The 26,333-nt window shown below is 40.1% G+C and overlaps 2 protein-coding genes and 1 pseudogene across 2 annotated transcripts; all 3 read right to left on the reverse strand.

Moving 5' to 3' along the window:
- Nucleotides 1–3,058: 3,058 nt before the first annotated feature.
- Nucleotides 3,059–5,332, reverse strand: LOC108873616 (uncharacterized; annotated as a pseudogene).
- A 5,088-nt stretch (nucleotides 5,333–10,420) lies between these two features.
- LOC127140832 (uncharacterized) lies at nucleotides 10,421–13,205 on the reverse strand. Its single transcript, XM_051068625.1, has 2 exons — nucleotides 12,652–13,205; nucleotides 10,421–11,292 (listed from the first exon to the last, which is right to left on the reverse strand). Exons 1-2 carry the CDS (start codon nucleotides 13,055–13,057, stop codon nucleotides 10,784–10,786), a joined length of 915 nt encoding a protein of 304 aa, XP_050924582.1. The 5' UTR covers nucleotides 13,058–13,205; the 3' UTR covers nucleotides 10,421–10,783.
- Nucleotides 13,206–15,027: 1,822 nt separating this feature from the next.
- LOC108873614 (uncharacterized) lies at nucleotides 15,028–26,054 on the reverse strand. The gene is made up of 2 exons (XM_018661906.2): nucleotides 25,839–26,054; nucleotides 15,028–18,569 (listed from the first exon to the last, which is right to left on the reverse strand). The coding sequence occupies exon 2, from the start codon at nucleotides 18,559–18,561 to the stop codon at nucleotides 16,489–16,491; it is 2,073 nt and encodes a 690-aa protein (XP_018517422.1). The 5' UTR covers nucleotides 18,562–18,569; nucleotides 25,839–26,054; the 3' UTR covers nucleotides 15,028–16,488.
- Nucleotides 26,055–26,333: the final 279 nt, after the last annotated feature.

Here is a 26,333-nt window from a genome sequence, read left to right on the forward strand (position 1 = left end):
CTACATTTAATTCTACATTTAATAACATCTTAAATGGATAATGCTCCATCATCCTGGACTGAAGCTTGACTTTCAAAATTTCATCAAAAATCACATCACAACATCTGTCAGAAAAACTGACACAGAAACTATCACAGACTTACCTGAGAACAGACTGAGCCCATCCAACGTTACAGAGGTTCAACCTCCGACATGTTGAATTACCTCTTCACCTGTTTGTCCTGGAGTCTCATACAGAGCCCCTGCTGTCGGCCCAGTGTTGGACGTCCTCCGTCGGTTCAGGAAGAGGGTGTCAGGCTCGGTGTAGACTGCTGGGCAGGTTGGAGCTCTGCAGAGGGATCATACAACATCAGTGAGTCAGGTCAGGATTCATCAAAGGTCACCAGATCACAGTGACGCTCGTGGTTCTTTCCCATACAGAGGTCACAGCGAGGAGGCTTGAAGATCAACCAGAGGAAAAAGCAGCTGATGATGCTCAACCAAAGCCCTGATCACATCAAGTAGACTGAATAAACCTGCTCATGACTGAAGACTGTCAAACACCAGGAGGCCGCTCAGTAGGGTCACATACACCTTACAGAAGCCGAGGAACGTCTGGAGGTCGACCCAGTACAGCACCAACACCCAGCTGAGACTGAACCACAGCTGTGGCCTGTAAACACACCTGCACAGAGCAGACAGGTGAGACGTTCCTGTGTGGCTGCTCTACCTGTCATCAGACATAAAGGACAGGAAGTCAGAGCTACAGACAGACACCTGTACATGTTGGAGTTTAACACCTTTTTAAGGCCAAACCTGGAACAAACTCTGGACTCATGTTTGGACAAATCCTCTTTTTATTTCAGGTGAGTTAAAGCTGAGAGCTGTTGGACTGAACATCATGATTCTACTGATGATCACTGTTAGAGGTTCTGTTTATCTTTAAAGCTCAGAGTGGTAGATGAGTTTAAACTGTGTCCACTTCATCAGTAATGAACTGGGTTCACTGGAACAATATCAGACATGTTAACTGGAGAAAATAACCTGCCTCATGTTCACCTGCCTGCCTCAAACACACATGTCTGAACAAGAACACCTGTGAAAGTCATTTTCCTCAGCTCTGCTCTCTGGTTTCTACCTGTTGTCTTCATTTCCCTCCAATCACCGTTTAGACATTTGTCTCCTCGCATCCCTGAACATCAGCTTACCTCCTCCTCGGTGTAACAGCTGCTTTCAGTCACCTGACAGGTGATTACAGGTGTTTCCTCAGCTCCAACTCTTCACTCAGCTTCTCCCTGAAGTTTGACACACGACGCTCTGTTATCACCTGTGAACAGAGCTTCACTTCACACACGACCGAGACACGGAGGCTGTTAGCCTGCTAACTGTTAGCCCGCTAACTGTTGACCTGCTAACTGTTAGCTCTCGGTGCGATCTTCAGCAGTGTTACACCGCCACCTACTGGTTTACAAGGCGAACTACTTCAAACAGTCAAACGTTTCATTTTTCATCTTCAACGAACATTTGACCGAACAACAAACTATTAACATCACCTGTTCACATTATACAGTAACTTTAACCCGGATCATTAAGAGTACTGAGGTTCAGCTGCAGGCTAATGGTAGCTAGCAGTTACCTGGCTAACATGAACACCTACTCAACGTACGACCAAAAGAAACGTGAAGAAATGTGAATATTTATCAGTCACAGTGAGACCGGTGAAGCTGATCACTGTAGATTGTCCTCACTGAGACCTGAGTCCTCCAGGGCCCGCACTTCTTCTTCTTCTTCTTCTTCTTCTTCTTCTACGATTTAAAGGGAGGCATATATACAGTAAGGATACGACAAAGGAGGAGAAATGCAAAATCACACAGCCTTTGAGTCTACCACTTTCCTACTCTATAAACCACTAACTAACCACCATGAAATAATATTGTTATAGTCAGAAGCTTCATATTCAACAAGTAATCTACTCTGTGTGATAATGTAGACCTGAGCAATGAACCAGGGTAATCCTGTTTGATGATTATGTTCATGTAATGCATGTCTTATTAGCACTTGAGCTTTAAAGATAAACAGAACCTCTAACAGTGATCATCAGTAGAATCATGATGTTCAGTCCAACAGCTCTCAGCTTTAACTCACCTGAAATAAAAAGAGGATTTGTCCAAACACGAGTCCAGAGTTTGATCCAGGTTTGGCCTTAAAAAGGTGTAAAACTCTAACATGTACAGGTGTCTGTCTGTAGCTCTGACTTCCTGTCCTTTATGTCTGATGACAGGTAGAGCAGCGACACAGGAACGTCTCACCTGTCTGCTCTGTACAGGTGTGTTTACAGGCCACAGCTGTGGTTCAGTCTCAGCTGGGTCAATCAGTAGCTAACCATGAACTAAAAATGTCACTCATTGGAAACTTACAGCGGCTGTATGTGAATACCCAACCTTTAATATATCACATTCAGTGACTGTGAACCATGTGGTTTTATCCTCATAAGTGCAGTCTCATTATCTAATAGCCTTATCTCATATGATCCTTAAGTATTTTAGATTGTAAAGCTTTTTTAGAAGTCAATTTTATTTATATAGAGCAAATTCACAACAGTTATCTCGAGGAACTTAACAGACCTGCACAGTTTCACCTCATCATCAAGTCGATTCCACAATCTGAAACACACCTACACTTTACATCTGTTCGTTACATGTTTCAGACGTATACAACTCTCTGAAATTATCATTATATTTTCTTAATGTAAAACATTTCTGAATACAAACAGGGAGGTTATTGTTTACAACTTGAAAAAGTATTTCCACTGTCTTTAAATACACAATATCTACAAATTAAATGGTGCAAATGCAGCAAACATAATTTCTTAAACATGTACTAGATTACTAGAGCCACACACGACTACACAGACTGATCCAGTATAATGATCCAGTATATTGAGCCAGTATTCCTCATTGTGTTATCTGATTCTAGATTAGCATCTCGAACATGAGGAAATAATTAGAAAGTATCAGGCAGTGGATGAAGAAACCTTGGATCAGTAAAGTGACAGGAACCAATAAGAAGGAAAGGATGCTGCCTTTTCAGTAGATCAAGAAGATCTACTTAGTTTTATTCAGTACAGAAAACAGGATTACCGTGGTTCATTGCTCAGGTCTACATTATCACACAGAATAGATTACTTGTTAACAACATGCATGTGAAGCTTCTGACTATAACTTGATTATCTAGATATCTACACACTGTTTTCATCTGATGTGAAGAACAGTTATTTTGAATCAGTAGTAACTCTCCTCTTCATCTTTACTGAAGCCGTCCTGAACGATCTCTTTGATTCTCTCAGTCTCCTCAGGTGGAGCAGCTGGAAGAATGGCCTTCAGTTCACCCTCTATTTTCTTCATCCTGGCATCGGTCTTTATCTCAAATTCTTTCTTGTTCTTCAGGACCAGCTGCAGAATCCCTCTCTGAGCTTCCTGACAGGACTCCTGCAGATTCAGACGTTCATGAAGGAACTCTGGTTTCTCCTTATCCATGGCCATGAGCTTACCCAGGCTGCTCACTCTGTCCATCAGGTACTTGTTGGACACTTCAGTGTAGGTCTCTGAGATCATGTGGACCAGGCTGGCAACGTTGGAGGCTTGAAAGGTCCTGGTTGTACAGTTGATCTTTTGCAAAGAGCTTCTCATTGTAAGAAAGCTTCTTGGTGTCTTCAGATGTCTTGACAAAATTGCGCATTGTCTTGCTGAGGCTGATTTTGACGATGTTGGAGACCATCTGGAAGAACAGCACCATCTTCTCCCACTGCTCTTTGACTCTGCCCATAGCATCGAGACCTTTGACCAGCATTTTGATTTTGGTTTTAAAGTCAACCTCTTTGATCTGGCAGTTCTGCATCTCAACCAGGATGTCAGTCAGCTCCTTCTGATTCTTCTCCATGTTCTCCACACACTTCTCATATGACTGTTGTACGTGTTTGAGTTGTGCTTGGCTCTGCTCGATGCGGAAACGAGCATTCTCAGATGCTCTCTGACCAGCAGACTTTCCTCCTGAGCTGTTGTCTGCTTTGAACATCATTGGTGGTTTGGGGGTAAGAGCTGGAGTACCTGAAGCTGCTTTGCTCTTAGTGTCAAAAGTGAGGGTGCCATCATTCAACTCCTGAATGTCCTTTATCAGCTGTTTCAGTTTTCTTCTCATCCCATGTCTGATCTGGAGTATATGTTGCCAGCTCCTCACAGATGGTAATGCCTCTTTCACAGAGTGACAGAGCGATCTTACACATGTTGTCATTTGGCATCTTCTGCAGTTCCTCAGAGATCCTTTTGAATTGTTCCTCAGTCCATGCAGTCTTCATTTTGTTATTCTTCTGATCATACAGGTTCTTCCAGTCTATTTCACTGTCACTCACATGTTGTTTGAGAGATGCTGCAAGCTTCAGAATCTCTGCAGACTTGCTGTATGCTTTCATTTGTGTGAACTCATCCACTTTCTCATCAACTTTCTCACTTTTGTTTTTCTGTGATGTCATTGCATCAGATGCTAACTTGAAAGGACTAGTTGCTATTGAAATGACTCCATTTATTATTGTTGTTGGCAACGATAAGAGTCCGTCAACAAAATCCATGCCGATCATTTCCCACCCAGAGGGAAGAGAATCCATGGCTTTCTTGTAGGTGTTTTGTGCTTCTTCCACCTGCTTTGACATGTCCTCCATCGCTTTCTTGGACCGGTCATTCAGCTGTCTTGCACTCTGCTCCCTCAGTTTGTTTTCCTCCAGTTTCATCTTAACCTTTTCCAGCTCCTCTTTATGAAAGTGTTCAGCATTGGTACAGGCCTCCAACAGCTCCTGGATTAAACTGATAACATCAGCATACTTCTTTTCAACACTGTCTGCTAGTGTCACGCACTCGTCTGCAATGGTGCGAATTGTGTCCAGTTGATTTGGCAGGAGATTTTCAATAACATTATCAGTGCCATTGAACAGAATGTTGACTGCAGCCTTCATGTAATCAGGAACTGTGCTCGTGTGAATGCGGATCTGATCCATGTTCTTGTGGGCCTCGTTGAATGCGTGCCAGCCTGAGTTACAGACCTGCATAAGACAGGCCCTGAAGGACTCTGGGTACTTAATGAACTTGAAGCCATCTTTTGGGGGGTTCTTGTTGATGGAGAAGTCATCACTGGAGGAGATGAAGACGAGTTCCCCCATGATGGCGATAGAGAGGGGAGCAGGAGTCAGATACTCCTCCCAGTTTGCATTGGGTTTCATCAGCATCTTGGTGGTTTCCCGCATCTCTGCCTGCAGTGGTGAGACTTTGAGTGGTCTTTGCTATCTGGATGTCCATGTTATTAACTGTTGAAAAAAGGAGAAACAGAGGATGTCATGCATTTTATACTCTGTTATTCTACCTGTGGTGAGGTTGTTAGCCCTCTAGAGCCACCCTATAACTACTGTGGTAGAGCAGCAAAGAAGAATTGCATCAGGAAGACCTGCCAGTTCTCCTGAAACACATTTCTACTACAGTGTGTTGCTGCCTTGTTTGTACTTCTTTTTTGTTCATGGTGTAGCTGCTGCTCATTTTACTCTGTAATTTTTATTCGTTTTTACATTCACCTTTGCACCTCTGTTTTATACTGTTAATACATTTAAATCTTCAATGTTCCTACATCTACATTAATGTTGAAGTTGTTTTCAAAGTTCACAAAGGGTTTAACCTGAGCCATGCCATACAGGGTTGGTGATATACAGCTGTTAAAAACCTGTTTTTAGCTCAGGTATCAGATCATCTCTATATATTTCTCTGGGTTCAGTTTGTCTCTGCTCTATTCATAGTCCAAATGGAGATGATTCCAGTTCAGACAGAGTGAGTTTCTGTCCTCAGTGTTTACATGACTCAGACATTACATGACAGTGACAGAGGATGTAACAGAGTAAAAATGTTCAAACTCTTTCTCATGTTCAATGAAACAAAGAGAAACTGTACAGATAAACAAGGCTTCACGGTAAAAAGCAGAAGGAAATGCAACTTACTGGATGTTGGAGCCTCTGCTATAGTTTCATGTTATTCCTCAGCTGATCTCAGTTCAGTCTGATCTGCCTTTCTGTCCTTTTATCCTCCAGCCTCTCTGTCTCTCTCTCTCTCTTGGGGCCGACTCTCAGTCCAATCCTGGAGGTGAATGAGATCAGGTGATGGTGGGAGGCGGAGACAAACCGTCAGACCAAGTCTTCCAGGATATCACAGTTGCACCCTTCCCGGATCCAGACTCTACAGGTTTTAAATATAAGTCTGACCTCACACATCAGCACATGTAGGAGTCAGTAGTCACCTGTTGAGCTGATGACCACACAGATATATGTTCTTTGGTCATTACAGTATATAACCTATAGACTCAGTCTGACATCAACACAAACTAGAGATCATTAGAGTCTAATTCTAGAGTTTGATTGTAGAAATATATCAACTCCAAACTGATGCAAAGATGAAATAATAATTTGACAAAATGATCTGGAACTTGCTCTGTCAGGAGAAAAGTGAGGAGTCACAGAGAGGCAGTGATAATGGACTGATCTGATTCTTATGTGTCACTGATTTACAGATCATTTACGCTGCTGCTGCTTTCAAAGCTGCTGTTTTCCAACTTTCACTTTTCAAGCGTCCTAAAATAACCAAATGTAGATCAGGGTGACGTATCCCTGGAAACCCCCTCGGTAAGCTCTGTCATTTCCCAGCGATGCACATATCAACTGTCCACCTGTTTCCTGTATCATATTCTGTCTTCAGAGTTGTAGGCTCAGCGTTTTGTGCGTCTTGTCTTGTCCGTGTGTCTGTGCTGTCGCTGGTGGATCAGTGAGTTTGATGGTTCATACAGGTCCACAACAGACCTCGATAACTCAGTATTCAAACAGGCTAATGACATTTTTCTGTTTTCTAATCTGGATAACTTTACTCCTTCCAGATGAACATTTTTTTTAAAGAAAGGTGGAGCATTGTGTATAAAATCAGAGATCCCCTTAGTTCAGTATCTCTGTCCTTGTCTGTCTTGGTTTGCCCTGGGCCCTGCTTCAGTTTATTGATGTTAATTTGTTTATTTCCAGTGATCAGTCGGCATGTGAAAGTAGATGCACAGACCAGAAATAAAGATAATAATCATAATAATGATCATAATGAGAACCAACTAATTCCACCTCAAAGTTTTGGATTTGAGGGAGGAGAAGTAGAGGTCTTTCATGGTTCCTGAGACCTAACCCAGTACCTATACAGATTTGGTTCCACGTTTCCTATGGTCTAATGAGTCCTGGGTCAGGTTCTGTTCTATTTCTGTAGTTCCCAGGTCTAAGCAGGGTGATAATAAATTAACAATGCTAACATTAACAGCAACAAATGAGCAGTCGTTATTATCGTTCAAATGGCCCAACAGTCAAAGTTATCTTTATTATTCTCAGGCAACAAAGCTGATTCTTCTTGAGTGGTATTTGTCATTCGTCACTGCAGCAGGAGGTTGTAGACCCAGCATTTTATGTGTCTGGTCTTGTCCATGTTGTCTGTGCTGTGGCTGGTGTATCAGTGAGTTTGATGGTTCAGCAGTACTGGTGAAATCAAAGAAGGGTGGCATGGATCATCAAACACTGTGGACTCAGGATTAATAAATCCTGTGACAGAGAGGATGGTGGAGCCATTATTTGGTGGGTGGGGCGTGGGGGGTGGGGTGACTGGATTAGACGGAGGACTTGACAAGACTTGACCTGGTACCTGTGGTATATTAGATGATGATGTTGTGAAGATGATTAAGAGATCTCTGCTGACACTGTCTTGCTTGTATATATACTTGCAACGAAGTCCAGCATCAAAACAAGCACTGTGAGAGGATCCGAGCCAATATGGATCTCTCTCTCTAACAGCTCTAAACACCAGTATATATATAGTTTGTTGTTTTCATGATCTATAGGAAGCATCTGGACCTTACTCAATGACCTCACATCTCCAAAAAACAGAAAGGAAGGAAGGGAAGGAGGCCCCTCTCCCTTACACTTACAGATTTACGTTCACAACTATTAACCTAAACATGAACCCCAAAAAATAGAAAAACACTCATGTTCAGACACTCCAAGAGAATAAAAACTACATATGGAACTTCAGACACTACATACCAGTGTGGGTTTGGATCCACATTTCCTATGGTCTAATGAGTGGTATTTGTCATTCGTCATTGCGACAGGAGGTGGGTTTTTAATCTGAAATGAGTGGGTTAGCTGCTGTTTCAGTGAGCAGGAAGGAAGAACAGAAAATGTGGAGGTATTTGATCAACTTTCTTGATGAGATCGATGGATTATTTGCATCAGGACCAGACACAGTCCCTCTGTCTGTCTGGCTGATTTTTTTCCTTATCTGATTCCCTGTGGTTTGGAGGATGATGGGCTGACTTTGGACTTTGGTAGCTGGAGAGTGCTCTTACCAAACAGTAGCTTTGGAGAGGCAGCGAGGCAGACCTAGACATCTGTGGATGTAGCTGTTGGCTTTCGCGTCCATCCTCTGTCTTGAATTTTCCTGGAGGTGACTTTGATCTGTCTTTAAGGTTTGTTTATTGTCTGCAACATGCTGAAACATGAGGGGAACTCTTTGTCTCATGTCAAGCCATTATTTGTGCAGCATGTAAAGAGATAATGATTCCATTTGATTCTTAACGTTGTGAGTGTAAAGAAAAGGTGTTCGTCATTTTCAAAATTTTATCCAAACAGTGATAACAGATTATGCATAACAATAAATAGATAAGAACATCTGCTCTTTGACCTGTCGCACTCTGACTTCGACCCCTGGCCTGTCCTCTTTGACCAGAGGATCAGCTCTGGAGTGTACTCACAATCAGAGCCAACAATGCTTTTATCGTGGAAGCTCTAACATGTACAATCAATGTACAGGACAAGAAGGAGATGCTGACCTCCATTTTAGAAAATGAGGGGATGCTGCGTTGACAGACAACATGGCCTTGGTGTCACAATAGACACTTAATGCATCTGGTATTGACATGAATTCAGCATTCATGCGCCATTAACAGGTGATCACACACTCAGCATGAACAACTGACAGCTGTTGTTATTATTATTACTAGAATCTGTCCTGACGAGAGGAAACTGCCAACAACAGGTGGTCATCTAAACACAGTTTACATTTTGGCAAAATGAAACACTTGACCTTTGCTCTCTCTCAAAAGTTGTCAATGCATTTCGAACTATATATGAGAACAGCACCCTATTACTGCCATCGGTGGAGTCAAACTAATGAAGTCCAGACCTCATAGTTCATAGTCTGGTTTTAATGTGCAGAAGTAATGTGGTGTGATTAGACGTGAGACACATCATTTCTAAGATATATTTCTGTAGACAAACACATTTATAGCTCTGATTATTCTTTTCTCTATTACTTCTTTTTTCCACTCTCTGAAGTGAGATGAGCATTATGTGAACAGAAACATCAAACAGGAATAATAGAGGACGAGTAGAGTAAGAGACTAACACAGTCACATACAGAGATGGGTATAGTAAATTCAGACAAACAGCAGACAGAGACAGAGAGTCATTCAATCCATGTAGGTTTATTTACACCAACAAAGAGAACAAGCAAACCGAGTCGTCTTGAGAGCATCTGTTTAAAAACGATGTGTCTCAGTATTTAATTCCCTAACCCTAACCCTACCCTACCCTGAGGAGACTCCTGGAGGGATCTCTTTGGGGTTTACAGACACAGTCTTGTGGTTCTGGGTATCCATAACCAATAGCTCCTTGATAATATATATTGGAAGTCAGTATTTATCCTGTTTTGCAGGTTTAGTCTTCCCCCTGATTAGCACCAGGTCTCAGTGTCCTGGCTGTCTTTATTGTTTCCCCATCAGCTCCACAACTGCCTCTGTCCCCAGATCAGTCCAGTGTCACTCCCTAAAGATTTAAGACACAATTGTTGATCCTCCCACTCAGTCACATCATCAGTTGCATCAGATGTGGTGTTTCTACAATAATGATGATATCAATACGACAGTTACACCTGCCAGAGCTCGGTTGGCTCCTTACATGTTTTCATAATCATGGCATGAGATCTGACTTTAAAACAGTCTGCATGGAACCACGTTTCCTTGGTCCATCTCTATCCCTGTCTTATCTCAGCTTAGTGAACTCACTGTTTATTTTTGATGTTGACCAATTGGTTCCCTACCATGAGCAATTTGCCTACACACATAAAATATGATTCTTAGAACATCTAACTACATTCACTCAGTTATTGAGAAGACAATTTAAAGTTGTTTGCGAGGAACAGTTTTGTAATGAGCCAATATTTTCAGCTGAAGGTGTATTTTTGTTGATGAACATTCATGGTCTCAGATTTCTACAGCAGAAACATCACTTTGACTATTGAGGAAATCTCAGTGAATCAGAAAGACATCCTTCATATGACTGCAATCAAATATCTGTTCATTCATCTGTGTATTTCTATAAAGATATGACTTTAGACTTTAGCCAGAATATATGAAATTAAAGAAGTCAAAAAGGTCCAGTGTTATCTTAAAGCTCCATAACATTTGGAGGTGGGCATATTAACTCATCTGTTATTTGAAAAAGAAAATTTAAAAAACAAACACCAACCACATTCCAGTACATCACACACTGATCAACTGCAACATTAAACCACTGAGTCAGACCAGACCTCTGGTAGCAGTGGTTTCATGTTGGAGCTGATCAGTGTTTGATCAGAAGGTTTTTCATTGACCCACTAACAGAAGTATTTCAAACAGTTTCTTTTCAGAGAGTTTCAGATCAGTAGAAATCATCATCTGAACTCTTCTTGGTGTCAGCAAGTTGTTTCAGTTTGTCTTGGTTTGTCTTCAAGTCCAACATCAGCCTCTTTATACCTTCTGTGTGCAGCAGATCCTCTCCAGTGATGTGACCCAGTGCTGTTGTAATCTCCTGCATCACCTTCACCACAGGCTCCAGCAGGATCTGGTGTCGGGTCTGCAGCTCTGCTGCACTCCCTGCCCCACACAGCGGCCCCAGCTGATGGACGGCTCGTCTCATTTTAGCCTGAACATCAGCAACGACCTCCCTCTTCACAGTCAGAGCCTGCTGTTTGGCCTTGGCCTCATCAATCTTCCTGTCAGCCTCTTGGATGTCACACTCAGCTCGATAGGTGTAGGATCTGTACTCAGACACTTTGTCAGAATATGAGCTCACCTGAGATTCACAGTTCTCCACTTCCTTCTTAGCTCTGTCTACAGCATCAGAGGCCTCACTCATTTCCCTTTCTCCAACACCAATCATTATTCCACCTGAAAACAGGTTAAACACATAAGGACAAAACATTTTGGTAATGTGTCATTTTACTGAGTGATATCATCACCTGAGTACATACAGTCCTGGTCAAAATATGTGCCTGTCTGACTACCACTGATTCATAAGTGCTCAGAAGGGGTGGGTATTTTTTTTCCCCTGTCACCTTCACTGCAATTTTCATCATGTTTGTGATTTTTGCTTTTAGCTGAACTGTGAGGGCGCCATACCACAGGGCCAGGCCATACCTGATAATACTTGCCAGCACAGCATTGGAAAATGTCAACATGATCTCTGAATCTACTCTGTACAACCTAAGTCTGCAAAGAAAGTGGTCTCTTTGTGCCAGTTTTAGCACCAAAGAACTACATGATCATTCCATTTTAAGTTGTTGTCTATAATTACACCCAAGCATTTGTATGAGCAAACCTGTTGGATTTCACAGTTCTCAATGGTCACAGGATCGTGGGCTTTTGGAAAATAGGGCATCTGAAGGTGTGGCCAGCTCTTACATAGTAGTACACCAACCACCATATATAAAATCAACATGGGTGCTATCGTAGTTCAGAATTTATACGCAACGCAGTCCAAAGGGTGGCTGGCCCTCAGTGTGGTTTACAGTTAGCAAAGTTAGCTAGCTTGCTAGCAGCTGGGTTTTGAGTCACGTTGCGTCCCTGTACAGCCTGGTAAAAGGCACATTGTCTCTTGGGACTTGTTGGTGGGTAGTCGGTAACAATAAGCGCTCAAGATATAAACAAAGAGCAAACATCGAAGAGTTGGAGCAGCACTAGAGCCCAGATCGCCAGCTGAGCAGTGCCACTGGAAGAATTAAGCAGGCAACAAAATGAAGCCCGTTTGGAAAAGAACATCCTACCAGCAGTAAAACATGGTGAAGGTTCTGTCAGGCTGCTGGTGCTGGAGATACTTAGTGTTTTAAAGAAATTAAATCAGAAGATTACTGAGACATTTTACAGAGAAATGTTTTACCCAGGGTCGGAAAACTAGGTTTGAGGTGAAGATCCTGGGTCTTTGGGCAGGACAGCGACCCAAAGCTGACATCCATCAGCATGAAAGAATGGTGGAGCATGAACTCAGCACACTAACTGTGTCTGAGGTATATGTTATTTCTATTATGTATTCTATCTCTATTTATTTCTTCATTTCATGATATAAGAGAAATTTGTTGTTTTTGAGAATAATTTTATTAAAATATAGAGAGTTATACATCATGACATTATACAGAGTTGGTGGATTTTCATTCAATTCTGAAGGTCTTATGAATTAAATTCAGTGGGGTCAATAATTTTGATTATGTTTAAAATAACCTGTAACATTTAAAGCTTTATTTATTTACTCACCAGCAATCCATCCCACAATGGGGATAACCATGAGAATAGCTCCAATTTCCACGTTTCTTGCAGCCTCGTCTCTTCTCTGAGTCATGTCTCCCAGGGTGTCTTCTGCTGACCTCAGGTTTCTCCTCTCTGTCTCCAGAGCTTCAGTGTAACTCTGCAGAGAGGATCTGTAGGACTCCAGCTGTGTTTTCAGGTTCTCTAACTCAGACTCTCTCTGTTTTTTCTGCTCTGCTAACAGACTCTGCTCTGCAGTGAGATGCTCAGTCTCCTCATCCAGACAGTGAAGCTTGTTTGTGGCCACCTGCTCTGACTCCTCCATCTGCTGCTTCATGTTCACAATCTCTGATCTGACATCGCTAAAGGTCGGACATCCAGGAAGGACGATGTCTGCGTCTATACTGAGGAGCATCTGTGAGACGTTGTTGAAGGAACAGAGTCCCCTCTTCAGTGGACCAATCACAGCCTGGGCCAGCTCCTTCAGCTCCAGCTGCTGCTTCTACAGACCTGTGAGTGCAGAGAGGAAAGGTTTAAGACATGAGACTGAACAGACCTCAGCTGCTGAATGATAGTCTCTTTCATTACTTCCATTACAAGAAGAAAACAAATACTTTATAACTTTATTCTAAATGAACACATCCTTCTTCACTCTGCCTCTTCTTTTTTCTGTTTCCCTCCATTTGCAGTTATCGTAGAGATTAAGGCTGTGAGCAGCACTGATCAGGTCCTCACACCATCATGCATGTCGGGATTGGTGGCAGGAAGCTGGTGTGCTCTTCAGACAAGTAAAATATTTTTTGCAGCGGCCATGATATACTGCACACATTATAGCCAGTCTGCTGCCCAGGAATCATGTGACCATTATAGATATGAACCAGCAGTATTCATTCACAGGAGGAATCAGAAGATTACTGTACAAACAGTGAGTAAACAAACACACATTAATCACTGAACACTGATTCTGTCTCAGCTTTGTAACTCTCTGTGTCTCAGCAGAACTTTGACTTGTTTTTATCTCCATCACCCATGGTCCTCTTGATGCTGCCTCTGTCACATTAACCCACTCACAGATCAGGGAAAACTGGGTTCACTCACCGAGTTTGAAACCACCGTCGCATGGCCATTTGTTCAGGTTACTGAAACCAGATGAGGAGAAGAAGTCCTGGTCTAGTTGCAGCCGCCTCTGGTTTGAACCTCCAGACTTGGCTGAGTCCCTTTATCAGCTCTGTTCAGTGGAAGTCTGGAAAACCAGAAGTGGAGTCCTTTTGCTTGACTGGACTGGACAATACTGGTAAGTGGGCAAACCTGGATTGGGATTTGTTGCTTCATGAAGTGAACTGAACATATGGAACTGGACTGAAGTACAGAAGAAGTCTGTTTTCTTTCTGTCTTCTCTCTGATACCATCCTCTGAACGTGTCTCTCACTGCTGAGTTTAACTGCAGCTCATTATTAGTCTGTTTGTGTTGTGAACAATAACTAGTGCTCGTTGTGAGGATTGATATGAACTCTGGTCTAAATCTTGGTCAAACTGCTGCAAGCTTCAGGTCATGAAGCAAATAAACAGAAGTTAAGTAATGTGTGAGAGGTTAATAAACAATAATTTATTAATGTGTGGAAGGTGAATAAACAGTATCCAGAGGCAGATACGACCCATTTATTCTACTAAAGCACAGTCCTGATCTGTTTTGACCCTACAGCAGATGGACAGGCTGTATCACAGGCTACTTTTACTCTACGCTTACTTTGACGACAGTCATGTGCAAACAGGCTATAATCTGACACTGATGCTGACGGTAAAGGCTGCATTTAACCACCTGATATCTGCAGTTCACCTTTGAGCCACAGAGAGAGCTTGCTGGTCTTTAGATTTTTCATATGTTATATTTTTTTTCTCCAACCTGATTTAACCAAAGTAGCAAATTACAGCCATTACTCTTGTTTTATAGTGTAATATGAGGCACTGCATCTTCTGTTCTGTACATATAAAAATACATTTACATATACGCATCCAGACAGACAAATATATATAATGGAGAAAACAGTGATAGAAAAGTAATAATAATATAACTTTAACATAATAAGTGATCATATAAAACTGATTTAAAATGTAAATGAATAAAGAGAATCAGAGTCTTCAGTATAACACAGATTCAGTCAGTTGATTCACAGTTCAGTTAGTTTTAACTCAGAGATACATGAGTGAGATTTACTAAACTTGGACTGATGTATGTGACATTTACCAGATTAACGTCTCTTCAATAAGATGGTATCTTCAGCAGTCACTGACTGTAGAGTTATGTAAGTAATGACACCAGTACGCAATCTCCTGGTTCACTGAAGTATTACAACACCTCAAAAACAAAGGACAAAAGGCTCCAACTGAACTGATGAAGGTTTTATTAAAGGTTGAACAGTCAGACTGAGTGCAGAGTTTGGTTATTGGTAAAAGAATAATACATGTTCCTGAATATTCATAAAGTAAATGTTTTATCTTCCTCACTCTTGTTTCAAGGACACATGTTATGAATGATCTTGTATTTATTTCATTTCATTAGCACGGTTCATCTATAAACAACATTTTTCATTGAATGTCAGAAAAGTGAGAATTATTTTCTGTTTATTTTGTGTCATTATGACTTTTAATATCTGCTCTGCTCACACACATTGACGTTCTTATAACTGCTGTGGTTCATAATAACTCTTCATTCATTGTGAAGTTACGGGTTTACGCCATGATGGAAACCAACTCTGCATCAACGTTTCCTTACCACAGCAAGTTCACCTCTCACAGGTGATGTTGAACATGTTGTTGATCATATTCTCTGTTTGTTTGTGTTTACAGTGTTTTGATTAGGTCAGGCAGTAAATCTTGTAAAATTGACGTAATGAATAGGCTGTTTGTTCCTCTAATATATTTTTTATATTTTTCTATAATAATATTTTTATTAATTTGTGATGGCCAGTAACAACTCAGCCACTGCATCTTCAAAATCCCATACGTACCAATGTTGCCAGTAGGTGGAGGCGGTGTACTGTTGGCAATTACTCATAATTGTGCAATATATATTTTCACTATAATTTTGCTACCTAAAAGGGTGGATCCCAGACCTCATAATTCATCGTCTGAATGGTTTTACTGTGCAGGGGTAACGTGGTTAGATTAGACATGACAATCATCATTTCTAAGATCTATCTCTGTAGACACACAAACACATCTATAGCTCTGATTATACTTTTCAACACTTACTGCCCACTTTATTAGGTACACCTGTTCAGCCACTCATTAGGGCAAATATCTAATCAGCCAATCACATGGCTGCAACTCACTGCATTTAAGCATGTAGACATGGTCAAGACAACCTGCTGAAGTTCAAACCGAGCATGAGAATGGGGAAGAAAGGTGATATAAGTGACTTTGAACACGGCATGGTTGTTGGTGCCAGGTGGGCTGGTCTGAGTTTTGCAGAAACTGTTGATCAACTGGGATTTTCCAGCAAAACCAACTCTAGGGTTTCAGGGTTCACTAGTTTTCATGTCAATGTGCCAAAATTTCTGAGGAATGTTTCAAGGACCTTGTTGAATCTATGTCACGAAGAGTTAAGGCTACTGAGGTGTACCTCATGAAGTGGCTGTGAGAATATTTCTCTACTCTCTCCAGTAAGACATGCATTACATGAACATAATCATTGAACAGGATTACCGTGGTTCATTGCTCAGGTCAACATTATCACACAGAGTAGATTACTTGTTAACAACATGCATGTGAAGCTTCTGACTATAACTTGATTATCTAGATACCTACACACTGTTTTCATCTGATGTGAAGAACAGTTATTTTGAATCAGTAGTAACTCTCCTCTTCATCTTTACTGAAGCCGTCCTGAACGATCTCTTTGATTCTCTCAGTCTCCTCAGGTGGAGCAGCTGGAAGAATGGCCTTCAGTTCACCCTCTATTTTCTTCATCCTGGCATCGGTCTTTATCTCAAATTCTTTCTTGTTCTTCAGGACCAGCTGCAGAATCCCTCTCTGAGCTTCCTGACAGGACTCCTGCAGATTCAGACGCTCTTGAAGGAACTCTGGTTTCTCCTTATCCATGGCCATGAGCTTACCCAGGCTGCTCACTCTGTCCATCAGGTACTTGTTGGACACTTCAGTGTAGGTCTCTGAGATCACGTGGACCAGGCTGGCAATGTTGGAGGCTTGAAAGGCCTGGTTGTACAGGAGGTCTTTTGCAAAGAGCTTTCCATTGTAAGAAAGCTTCTTGGTGTCTTCAGATGTCTTGACAAAATTGTGCATTGTCTTGCTGAGGCTGGTTTTGACGATGTTGGAGACCATCTGGAAGAACAGCACCATCTTCTCCCACTGCTCTTTGACTCTGCCCATGGCATCGAGACCTTTGACCAGCATTTTGATTTTGGTATCAAAGTCGATCTCATTGATTTTGCAGTTCTGCATCTCAACCAGGATGTCAGTCAGCTCCTTCTGATTCTTCTCCATGTTCTCCACACACTTCTCATATGACTGTCGTACGTGTTTGAGTTGTGCTTGGCTCTGCTCGATGCGGAAACGAGCATCCTCAGATGCTCTCTGACCAGCAGACTTTCCTCCTGAGCTGTTGTCTGCTTTGAACATCATCGGTGGTTTGGGGGTAAGAGCTGGAGTACCTGAAGCTGCTTTGCTCTTAGTGTCAAAAGTGAGGGCGCCATCATTCAACTCCTGAATGTCCTTTATCAGCTGTTTAGTTTTCTTCTCATCCCATGTCTGATCTGGAGTATATGTTGCCAGCTCCTCACAGATGGTAATGCCTCTTTCACAGAGTGACAGAGCGATCTTACACATGTTGTCATTTGGCATCTTCTGCAGTTCCTCAGAGATCCTTTTGAATTGTTCCTCAGTCCATGCAGTCTTCATGCTTTTATTCTTCTGATCATACAGGTTCTTCCAGTCTATTTCACTGTCACTCACATGTTGTTTGAGAGATGCTGCAAGCTTCAGAATCTCTGCAGACTTGCTGTATGCTTTCATTTGTGTGATCTCATCCTCTGTTTCATCACAGATGTTTTGGTTGGTGGTTGCTTGAGAGAATAACTTACTTGATCCAAATGGTACATTGAAATAACGAGCTGAGGCATAAGCAGCGCATCCATTGATGAATACTGTCAGCGCTGATGAGACTGATTCAACAAAATCCATGCCGATCATTTCCCACCCAGAGGGAAGAGAATCCATGGCTTTCTTGTAGGTGTTTTGTGCTTCTTCCACCTGCTTTGACATGTCCTCCATCACTTTCTTGGACCGGTCATTCAGCTGTCTTGCACTCTGCTCCCTCAGTTTGGTTTCCTCCAGTTTCATCTTAACCCTTTCCAGTTCTTCTCCATAAAAGTGTTCAGCATTGATACAGGCCTCCAACAGCTCCTGGATTAAATTGATAACATCAGCATACTTCTTTTCAACACTGTCTGCTAGTGTCACACACTCGTCTGCAATGGTGCGAATGTTTTCCAGTTGATTTGGCAGGAGATTTTCAATAACTTCATCAGTGCCATTGAACAGAATGTTGACTGCAGCCTTCATGTAATCAGGAACTGTGCTCGTGTGAATGCGGATCTGATCCATGTTCTTGTGGGCCTCGTTGAATGCGTGCCAGCCCGAGTTACAGACCTGCATAAGACAGGCTCTGAAGGACTCTGGGTACTTAATGAACTTGAAGCCATCTTTTGGGGGGTTCTTGTTGATAGAGAAGTCATCACAGCGGGAGATGAAGACGAGTTCCGCCATGATGGCGATAGAGAGGGGAGCAGGAGTCAGGTACTCCTCCCAGTTTGCATTGGGCTTCATTAGCATCTTAGTGGTTTCCCGCATCTCTGCTGCAGTGGTGAGACTTTGAGTGGTCTTTGCTATCTGGATGTCCATGTTATTAACTGTTGAAAAAAGGAGAAACAGAGGATGTCATGCATTTTATACTCTGTTATTCTACCTGTGGTGAGGTTGTTAGCCCTCTAGAGCTGGAGGAAAATAACAAACCACATCAAGCATGTTATTGAAATTTTTATCAAGTTCAACCACTGGTTACAAACTGAAACATATTCTTAACATGTGTGTATAAGATATAGTGACAAAAAAATAGTGATAAACTGTTTTGGTCACAATAGTCACTGCTTGACAGTGGTTAACACTAAAAACTCTGTGACCATCAAAATCAATGAATTGATAGTACTATTACTTGGATCAGGTTTTAGGTATCTATGCACAGATCCAATACCATGGAATTTATTAATTAGCATAATAGTTTCACACCCAGATGAAACTGCAAGAAATCTATTTTTCTTTGCCACTCTAAAACTTAGGAAGCTACAGTCTCAACAAGGACAGTCCAAAGGTGGCAAAGATGACCATGGTGAACTGTCAAATTCATTATTCTGGAGGATCAACCCCTGTCAGTCATGGCAAATGTGGGATTTTGCTGCTTGATGGATGATTTGGAGCCAATGAGGAGACACATTTCATGTAGGCTAAAAGAAGATGTGCAGGCAGTTAGCTTTACAACACACATTTGCTCAGTTTAATTACAAAAAGGATGAACACAGCTTCAACATTTGTTGAATGGCTGCTTACTCAGGAGAAGCAGGAGGACACATGTATAAAAACGATGAAAGGTAACCCTCTGGAAGCTGTACAGGAAAGTTTCAGAACTGAGAACTGAGAGCTGAGTCAACACCTTGAACTCATGGTTGCATACCTCAAACCATTTTTGCCGAGTGGCAGGAACATTATGCTCAGTCAGAATTCATTCACACTATTGTTTCTCTGTTTCCGTAAACGTTTGGCCACTTTGCTTTTTTTTGGTCGTTAATTAGTCCTAAACGCTCCTTTGGAACATGCTTCCAAAGGTTAAATGTCAAGCAGCTTGAGGACATATCTTCTATTACTTTTGGTACTGATGTCTACAATGAACGATTTTATATTAATGTATGTCTTCTGGGTCCCTGGACATTTGTTTGTGTTTTTTGAATGTTATTTTTGCATAACTTTGGCTGTGTTGATGCAAATGCATCATTATTTTTAAAAATATATATTTATTCGGTTCCATTTCCTTTTTAAACAGAAAGAGACAGTAAAAAAAGAAAAGAAAAAAAGAAGCATAAAAACGAGAACATAATTTCCATTTCCATTTCCAAAAGACAAAACCGAAAGGGTGTAGGCTGAAGCTAAAGCTTTTAAAAAACACCTACCCCTCTTCCCTTACAGTTAGATAAGTCACTAATTAGGTTAAGGACATCAGCAGGCACAAGTTTTTAACATCATCATTGGTACTGTCTATATTTCCATAATATATTTCATGATTAAACTATTCTTATAAAGTTTTTTGAATCTATTGGGAGTACTACATGTGCTAACTTCCTCAGAGCAATTATTCCATAGTTTCACACCACAGATGGACAGACAATGATTTTTTACAGTTGTTCGTGTCTTAGGTTTTTCAAATGTTAATGTTCCTCTCAGATTGTATTTACCCTTTCTCATTATAAACAACTTCTGGATACTTTGAGGTAACTAACCATTTTTAGCTTTGAACATGATTTGCATTGTGTTGTAATCTACCAAATCTCTAAATTTCAGTATGTTTAGCTGAATAAAAAGTGAATTTGTTGGTTCTTGATAGGATTTTTTGCTTACAATTCTTATGGCTTTTTTGCAGTAGGAAAATAGCATCTGTATTTGTTTTATAAGTATTCCCCCATACCTCTACACAATAGGTCATGTATGGGACTATGAGTGAATAGTGTAGTGTGTATAATGATAATTTACTTACAAGATCTTGCTTCATACAGTATTGCAATGGATTTTGACATTTTCGCTTTGACATGATTTATGTGAGATTTCCAACTTAATTTACTATCAATTATTACTCCTAAAAATTTTGTTTCAAGCACTGTGTCGATTTCAACTTCATCTATTTTAATCTTCCTATGTGCCTTTGGTGCCCAGTTTCCATTCCATATTATACATTTCGTTTTACCTGTGTGTAAAGATAGTTTACTAACGTCAAACCATTTAAAAAAATGTTTTTAGTTCCTTCTCTACTGTATCCAGAAGTTGTTCAAAGTGCTCCCCACTACAAAACATTGTTGTGTCATCGGCAAATAATATACATTTCAGTGTCTTTGAGACCAGGCACATATCATTTATGTATAAAATGAAAAGCAGAGGTCCAAGTATTGAGCCCTGTGGCACCCCACTCTTAACATTTAAAAGATTTGAATTTGTGTTGTTAATATGTACATACTGTTTTCTATCTTCCAGATAACTCGTTAACCAATCATGGGCCAGTCCTCTGATACCATACATCTGTAGTTTAGATAATAGTAAATTATGATCAATAGTATTGAACGCTTTTTGTAGGTCCAGAAAAATTCCTACTGTGAGCTCATTTCTCTCTGTGACAATTGTTATCTGTTCAGCAAGATCCATTAGTGCAAATGTTGTCTGGCTCTTCCTGAATCCATATTGTTGTTCGCAGAGTATTTTATGTTTGGATATAAAATCATTAAGCCTATTAACATTTTTTTTTTCTAAGATTTTTGAGAACTGTGATAGCAGTGAGATAGGCCTATAATAATTAGAATTTATATATAGTAATTTAAAGGTTTAACAATACAGTCAATGATCTTTTTAATCATAAACATATCATAACCATTGCCAGTCGGTTGATTTTTTATTTTTAAATTTGCATACAATATCAGTTATTTCTTTTTCGAGTGTGCATTGATGTTTATAATATTTCCATCTACTCCATCTGTACTATTTGGAGATTGGATGGAGTTTTCCTACATTGACAAAGTATTCATTAAATTTGTCTGCTATCACTTCATTTTCCCTGATTGCTATGTCACTGTTGGAATAGAAGTAGCATGGGTAATTTCTGTTTGTTTTTCTCTTTAATAATTTCATTTAATACTCCCCAAGATTTCTTGATATTAGTCTTGTTTTTTTCCAGTAGTTTACTATAATACATTTTTTTTTGTTATATCTCAAAATGCTAGTTAGTTTATTTTTGTAAGTCTTGTATTTATTTTCAGCATCTTTTGTTCTAAATTTTAGAAATTCCTTATATAATAGATTTTTCTTTTTACAGGCGTTTTGTAATCCCTTTGTTATCCATGGCTTGTCTGTTCGTTTATTTTTTCCCACTTTAACCCCAAGAGGACAGTGTTTATCATACAATTTTGATGTGATGGAAATAAATGTTTCATAAGACTCATCCACCATCCAATCTTTAAGATAAATTTCACTCCAATCCTGGTTTGTTAGATCCTCCCTAAAATGGTCAATAGCATTTTCTGTTACTCGTCTTATAAATCTACTGTTTTCCACATCATCACTTTTATCAATGCTGGATTCAAAGGTTACAAAAACAGGCAAATGATCACTAATATTGTTTATGATTAAACCCCCAGATATCATTCCCTCGATAACATTTGTAAATATATTATCAATGAGCTTTGCAGTATTTACAGTTATCCTGCTTGGGTGAGTGATTAAAGGGTACACTCCCATGCAGTACAAAGAATTTATAAAATGTTTTATTTGCATGTGTCCATGCGGATTTAGTAGGTCAATGTTGAAATCTCCACAGATAAAAACCCTCTTGTTATTGATAGGGCTTTACATTTCTGACAATTTATCCTTAAATGTATCAATGTTAGTTCCCTGGGGCTCTATATACACAACTTATAATTATATTTTTTGATTTCTCTTATTTAATTTCAACTGTCACACATTCCATCAGATTATCTATTGAAAATTATATATTTTTAACAATTTCGCTATGGATGGATGATTTAATATTCAGTGCAACACCTCCCCCCCTTTTTTAAATCCTAAAATAAATAAATCATATCCTTCTATTTGGAACGTGGCAGTTTGTTCTTCGTTTAACCAAGTCTCTGATACTGCTATGGCAGAAAAATTTCTGTTGTATTGTGTCAAGCAGTTCTGAATTTTTGTGCTATTCATACACAGACTTCTACTGTTGAAATGTATCATTGATAGTGTCCCATCAGTGTTAACACTATTTCTGAAATGCTCCTCAGTATAGTAGTTACACTGCCAATTCATATTATGATAAAAACTAATTTAATTTTAATTAAATTTCTAGATCAATATCATGTTCATTATTGTGATCCCCATATTCTGTATAGTCAAACAGTTTTAGACTGATGTCAATGCCTTTTGAGTCAAAAAACTGGAGTACCTGTCGCTCCAACGATTGCATTTCTTCTGGTGTGTCTTCCTCGCCCCCTTTGGCACCGGCTCCAGCTGTAGCCCTCGCGTATGTACGGTATCTGGTGTTAATTTCGCTCACAATCACATCATCCATTCTCATGTACTGCTCCAGTTCATCAACTCTTCTTTCTAAAAGGCTGATTTTTTTGTCTTTTTCCAGGACCATTTTCTTTAATTCACCACTTCCTCCATTAATCCAAGCAGCTGTGTCTGTTGTTTTGCCACATTAGCAATTTCCCCCGACATGAAGTTTAGAGGCTGGTTGATCTCCTCCCTTTCCTCATCATTTCCCTGTTGCTTCTTTTTTGTTAAAACGGGTGTTGGATGGCTGGGGTGCGGTTGTGTTACTAGGTACAGTTTAGTTGTTACCTTCCTTCGTTTTGTTGATAACTCCGTCGCCTCTTGTCGAAGCTTTACAGGCTAACCGGTTAGCAGTGACAGCTTGATCGTGAGTCCAGCAGACTGGCTTGTTGAAGTGAAGCTGTAATGCTCGGCGTGGACTTCTTTAGGAAAGAGTCACGGTTGTCCAAGGATGTAGACAGGACAGGAAGACTCCTCTCTCAGCTTGAACTTTGGGTTCCAGGCTGGCAGGTTGTTACTGTCGTCTCGTCTGCTCCGCCAACTCACCTTTTTAACATGATTGTGGCCCCGATTTTATGAATTTCATTATGAAAGGCCTTTGAACTTCTTTGCCAGAGGAGTACCTTGTTTTTTTTCTTTTTTGAACTTTAGTGTTCCCTACCAATGAGCACATTCACCATACTGTGACTGAACTTCTGAGCACTCTGGATCGTCTTTTTTTCTCTGAAAATACTTTCTGAATCAACTGACACAATTCAATTTTGCAAGCACAGGGACCGTTCAACCAAAATTAGTAGTTTATCCAGCTAGCTAATATTAGCATGAGCCACTGCTCCGATTAGCATGAGCCACTGCTGCTCAATTTAGCTAGGTTGTGTATTTAGATTTTTCATGATCTTTTTTTCTTCGAGTACCTTTTAAACTAAATATACACTACCACTGTAATTTGATTTCTACTTTTTTTTTATTATTCCCTGGTGTTGACATCCCTTCAAAATTTCATGTTTTATTGTTTTCTACTCTGTGGAGGTATTTTTTTCATGTACTATAAATTTACCACTGAGAGGCAGTATCTTCTTTTTTAAATAAATTTTTAGACATTATTATTTTTATTTTTTATTTTTTACATTATCATATGCAGTCCTTAAGGTATCAGTCCAGTAAAAATCAACTTTGCTTTTGAAAATATTTCTGTTTTTGTGTTCTTTTTTGCTATAAAAATGTAGTCATTAGAAACTGGCATTTAAGGGGTTAAATATTTAGAAAATTAATGAATATTGAAGTTAATAATAGCAATACATAAAAACAATTGAAAAAATATGTTGATACATAATATGTCTAATATGTCTTTAAAGAGCATTTTTTTGTGTGTCCAAGGGACACAGGTGGAGTACAAAATGAAGGGACCCTCAAGGGTTAAAAAAATGAATGGTTTCCTATGAGAGGTTTTATCAGTATGTCATATGACCAGCTAGAGTGTGGCGCTCCTCTGCGCTCCCTGTTTATTTAACTCGTCATATCTCCTGTTGTGTGTGGAGTGTGGACAAATGCTGTATATTTTCATGCTCAAGCACTTACAGAAAATACTAAGATGTTAAAAAGCTTTGTTTTTAAGTTGTTGTACCAGAGAGTCTGTATATATGTGTGTAGATGGTCATTTTCATTCATTTACTGATTACCCCAATGTTGAGCTGTCAAAATGTTTTTAACCTTTTTACATTCATGCTTATTCAACTTTTTTGTTGAATATTATATTTTGAATATTCTACTATTTTAAGCATCACTTCAGCATTGCTGCTGCATACGTCATGATGCAGACAGCACCAAGCATTCAAAGGAAGAACTGATACAACAATTGGAGAAAATAGAAGCTGAGGAAGGTCAGCTGCAGCTTCAGAGCAGGAAGCCTGCTTGTCTGACAGAGTTAACTAACCTATTGTCCATTAGAGTTGAGCAAGCAGCCAAGTTTCACTTCCTGCTCCAGAGTGGAGACAGAGAGCATTCAGAGCAGCCACCAACACTGTCAATGACCCACCAGTTTCCTGGATTACAGTATGTGGTCTGTTTGAACTTGTTTCATGCAGTAGCTGCTGCTCTTTTGTTTTAGTCTGTGATGTTGTAATGTTGAGTTTTTAAATTCCTTTTTTAACTGTAACCATATTTGGGATTTCAAAAACAATTCTGAAATAATATTTTACTCCATAAACCATTAACAAATATTGTCTTTATCTCAATTGAGATAACATATATGTTTAATGATTGCAATCAGTCTCTGCTAGAACATCGTTAACAATGGAAGTGTGATAACATTCTAAAGAGGTGTTTTGCAGGTGGACACATGACAGAGGGTAAAGAGTGCAGGAAAGTGAGAGCAGGCAGCTTCCCTGTGCTTAGATTATTATTATAACATTATCTATGTGTGTGTTTGTGTCAGTGTGTGTGTGTGTGGGCAGAAAATAAGCTAAGGCCATTTTTAGTTTCAGGTAGAAAAAATTTTGACTTCTACCATTTTTCTTCTTGTAAAATTTGAAACCAAACAAGGGTTAAGTTCTTTTTTAACTGGAGTTAGGTACTCCATGATTCATTTGTTTTTGTATGAGCGACAGTCAGATAATAAACTGAAGAATTTGTGGCACTGATCTAACTGTTCAGGTTTTTAAAGTCTTCTGTACTCAGTATTTATGTGGAAAAACTGAGATATTCAGACAGAATAAAAACACAGACATTTCTCTTCAAACTCTTTCTCCTGTTCTATGAAATAAAGTGGGACTTTACAGAGAAACAAGGCTTCACAGTAAAAAGGAGAAGGAAATGAAACTTACCGGGTGTTGAAGCCTCTGCTGTCGCTGTTTATTCTTCTGTTTCACAGACGGACGTTTGTCTCAGTCTGACCTGCCTTTATGTCTCTCTACCCTCCGACCTCTCTCTCGGGGTGGATTCTTGGTTCAGTCAGGGAGGGGACTGAGATCAGGAGATGGTGGTGGGAGGTGGAGGCGGACTTCTGCAGTCAGACGGAGTCTTCCAGGAAATGAACCTGATCCAGACTCTGCAGGATTTGAAGGAGCCTGATCATGTGATAGACACAGTCTGTGATGCTGTGTTAAAGTGGCAGAGCAGCTGTTCTATATCCATCCAAGATCAGTCACATGACTGAGGGTCTGCAACACTGATGGATGAACTACACGGGCACAAATAAAGATCTCAGATCAGTTTGCTTACTGCATTACATGTAAAGCCATCGGAACATTTATTCCATATCTTTTATATCAGGCGTCATTTTCCTTAGTTCACCAGTTTGTCAAACACTCTTACTCTTT

The sequence above is a fragment of the Lates calcarifer genome, unplaced genomic scaffold, assembly GCF_001640805.2.
Source record: "Lates calcarifer isolate ASB-BC8 unplaced genomic scaffold, TLL_Latcal_v3 _unitig_5086_quiver_549, whole genome shotgun sequence".
Lineage (NCBI taxonomy): Eukaryota > Metazoa > Chordata > Actinopteri > Centropomidae > Lates > Lates calcarifer.

Bases quoted from the DNA above. Each gene is read 5' to 3' on its own strand.
- LOC127140832 (XM_051068625.1), bottom strand. From the start codon at position 13,057: ATGCTCCTCAGTATAGACGCAGACATCGTCCTTCCTGGATGTCCGACC. The intron at 11,293-12,651 runs GTGAGTAAATAA...ACCTGTTTTCAG, and splicing joins CATTGTGGGATGGATTGCTG to GTGGAATAATGATTGGTGTT.
- LOC108873614 (XM_018661906.2), bottom strand. From the start codon at position 18,561: ATGGACATCCAGATAGCAAAGACCACTCAAAGTCTCACCACTGCAGCA.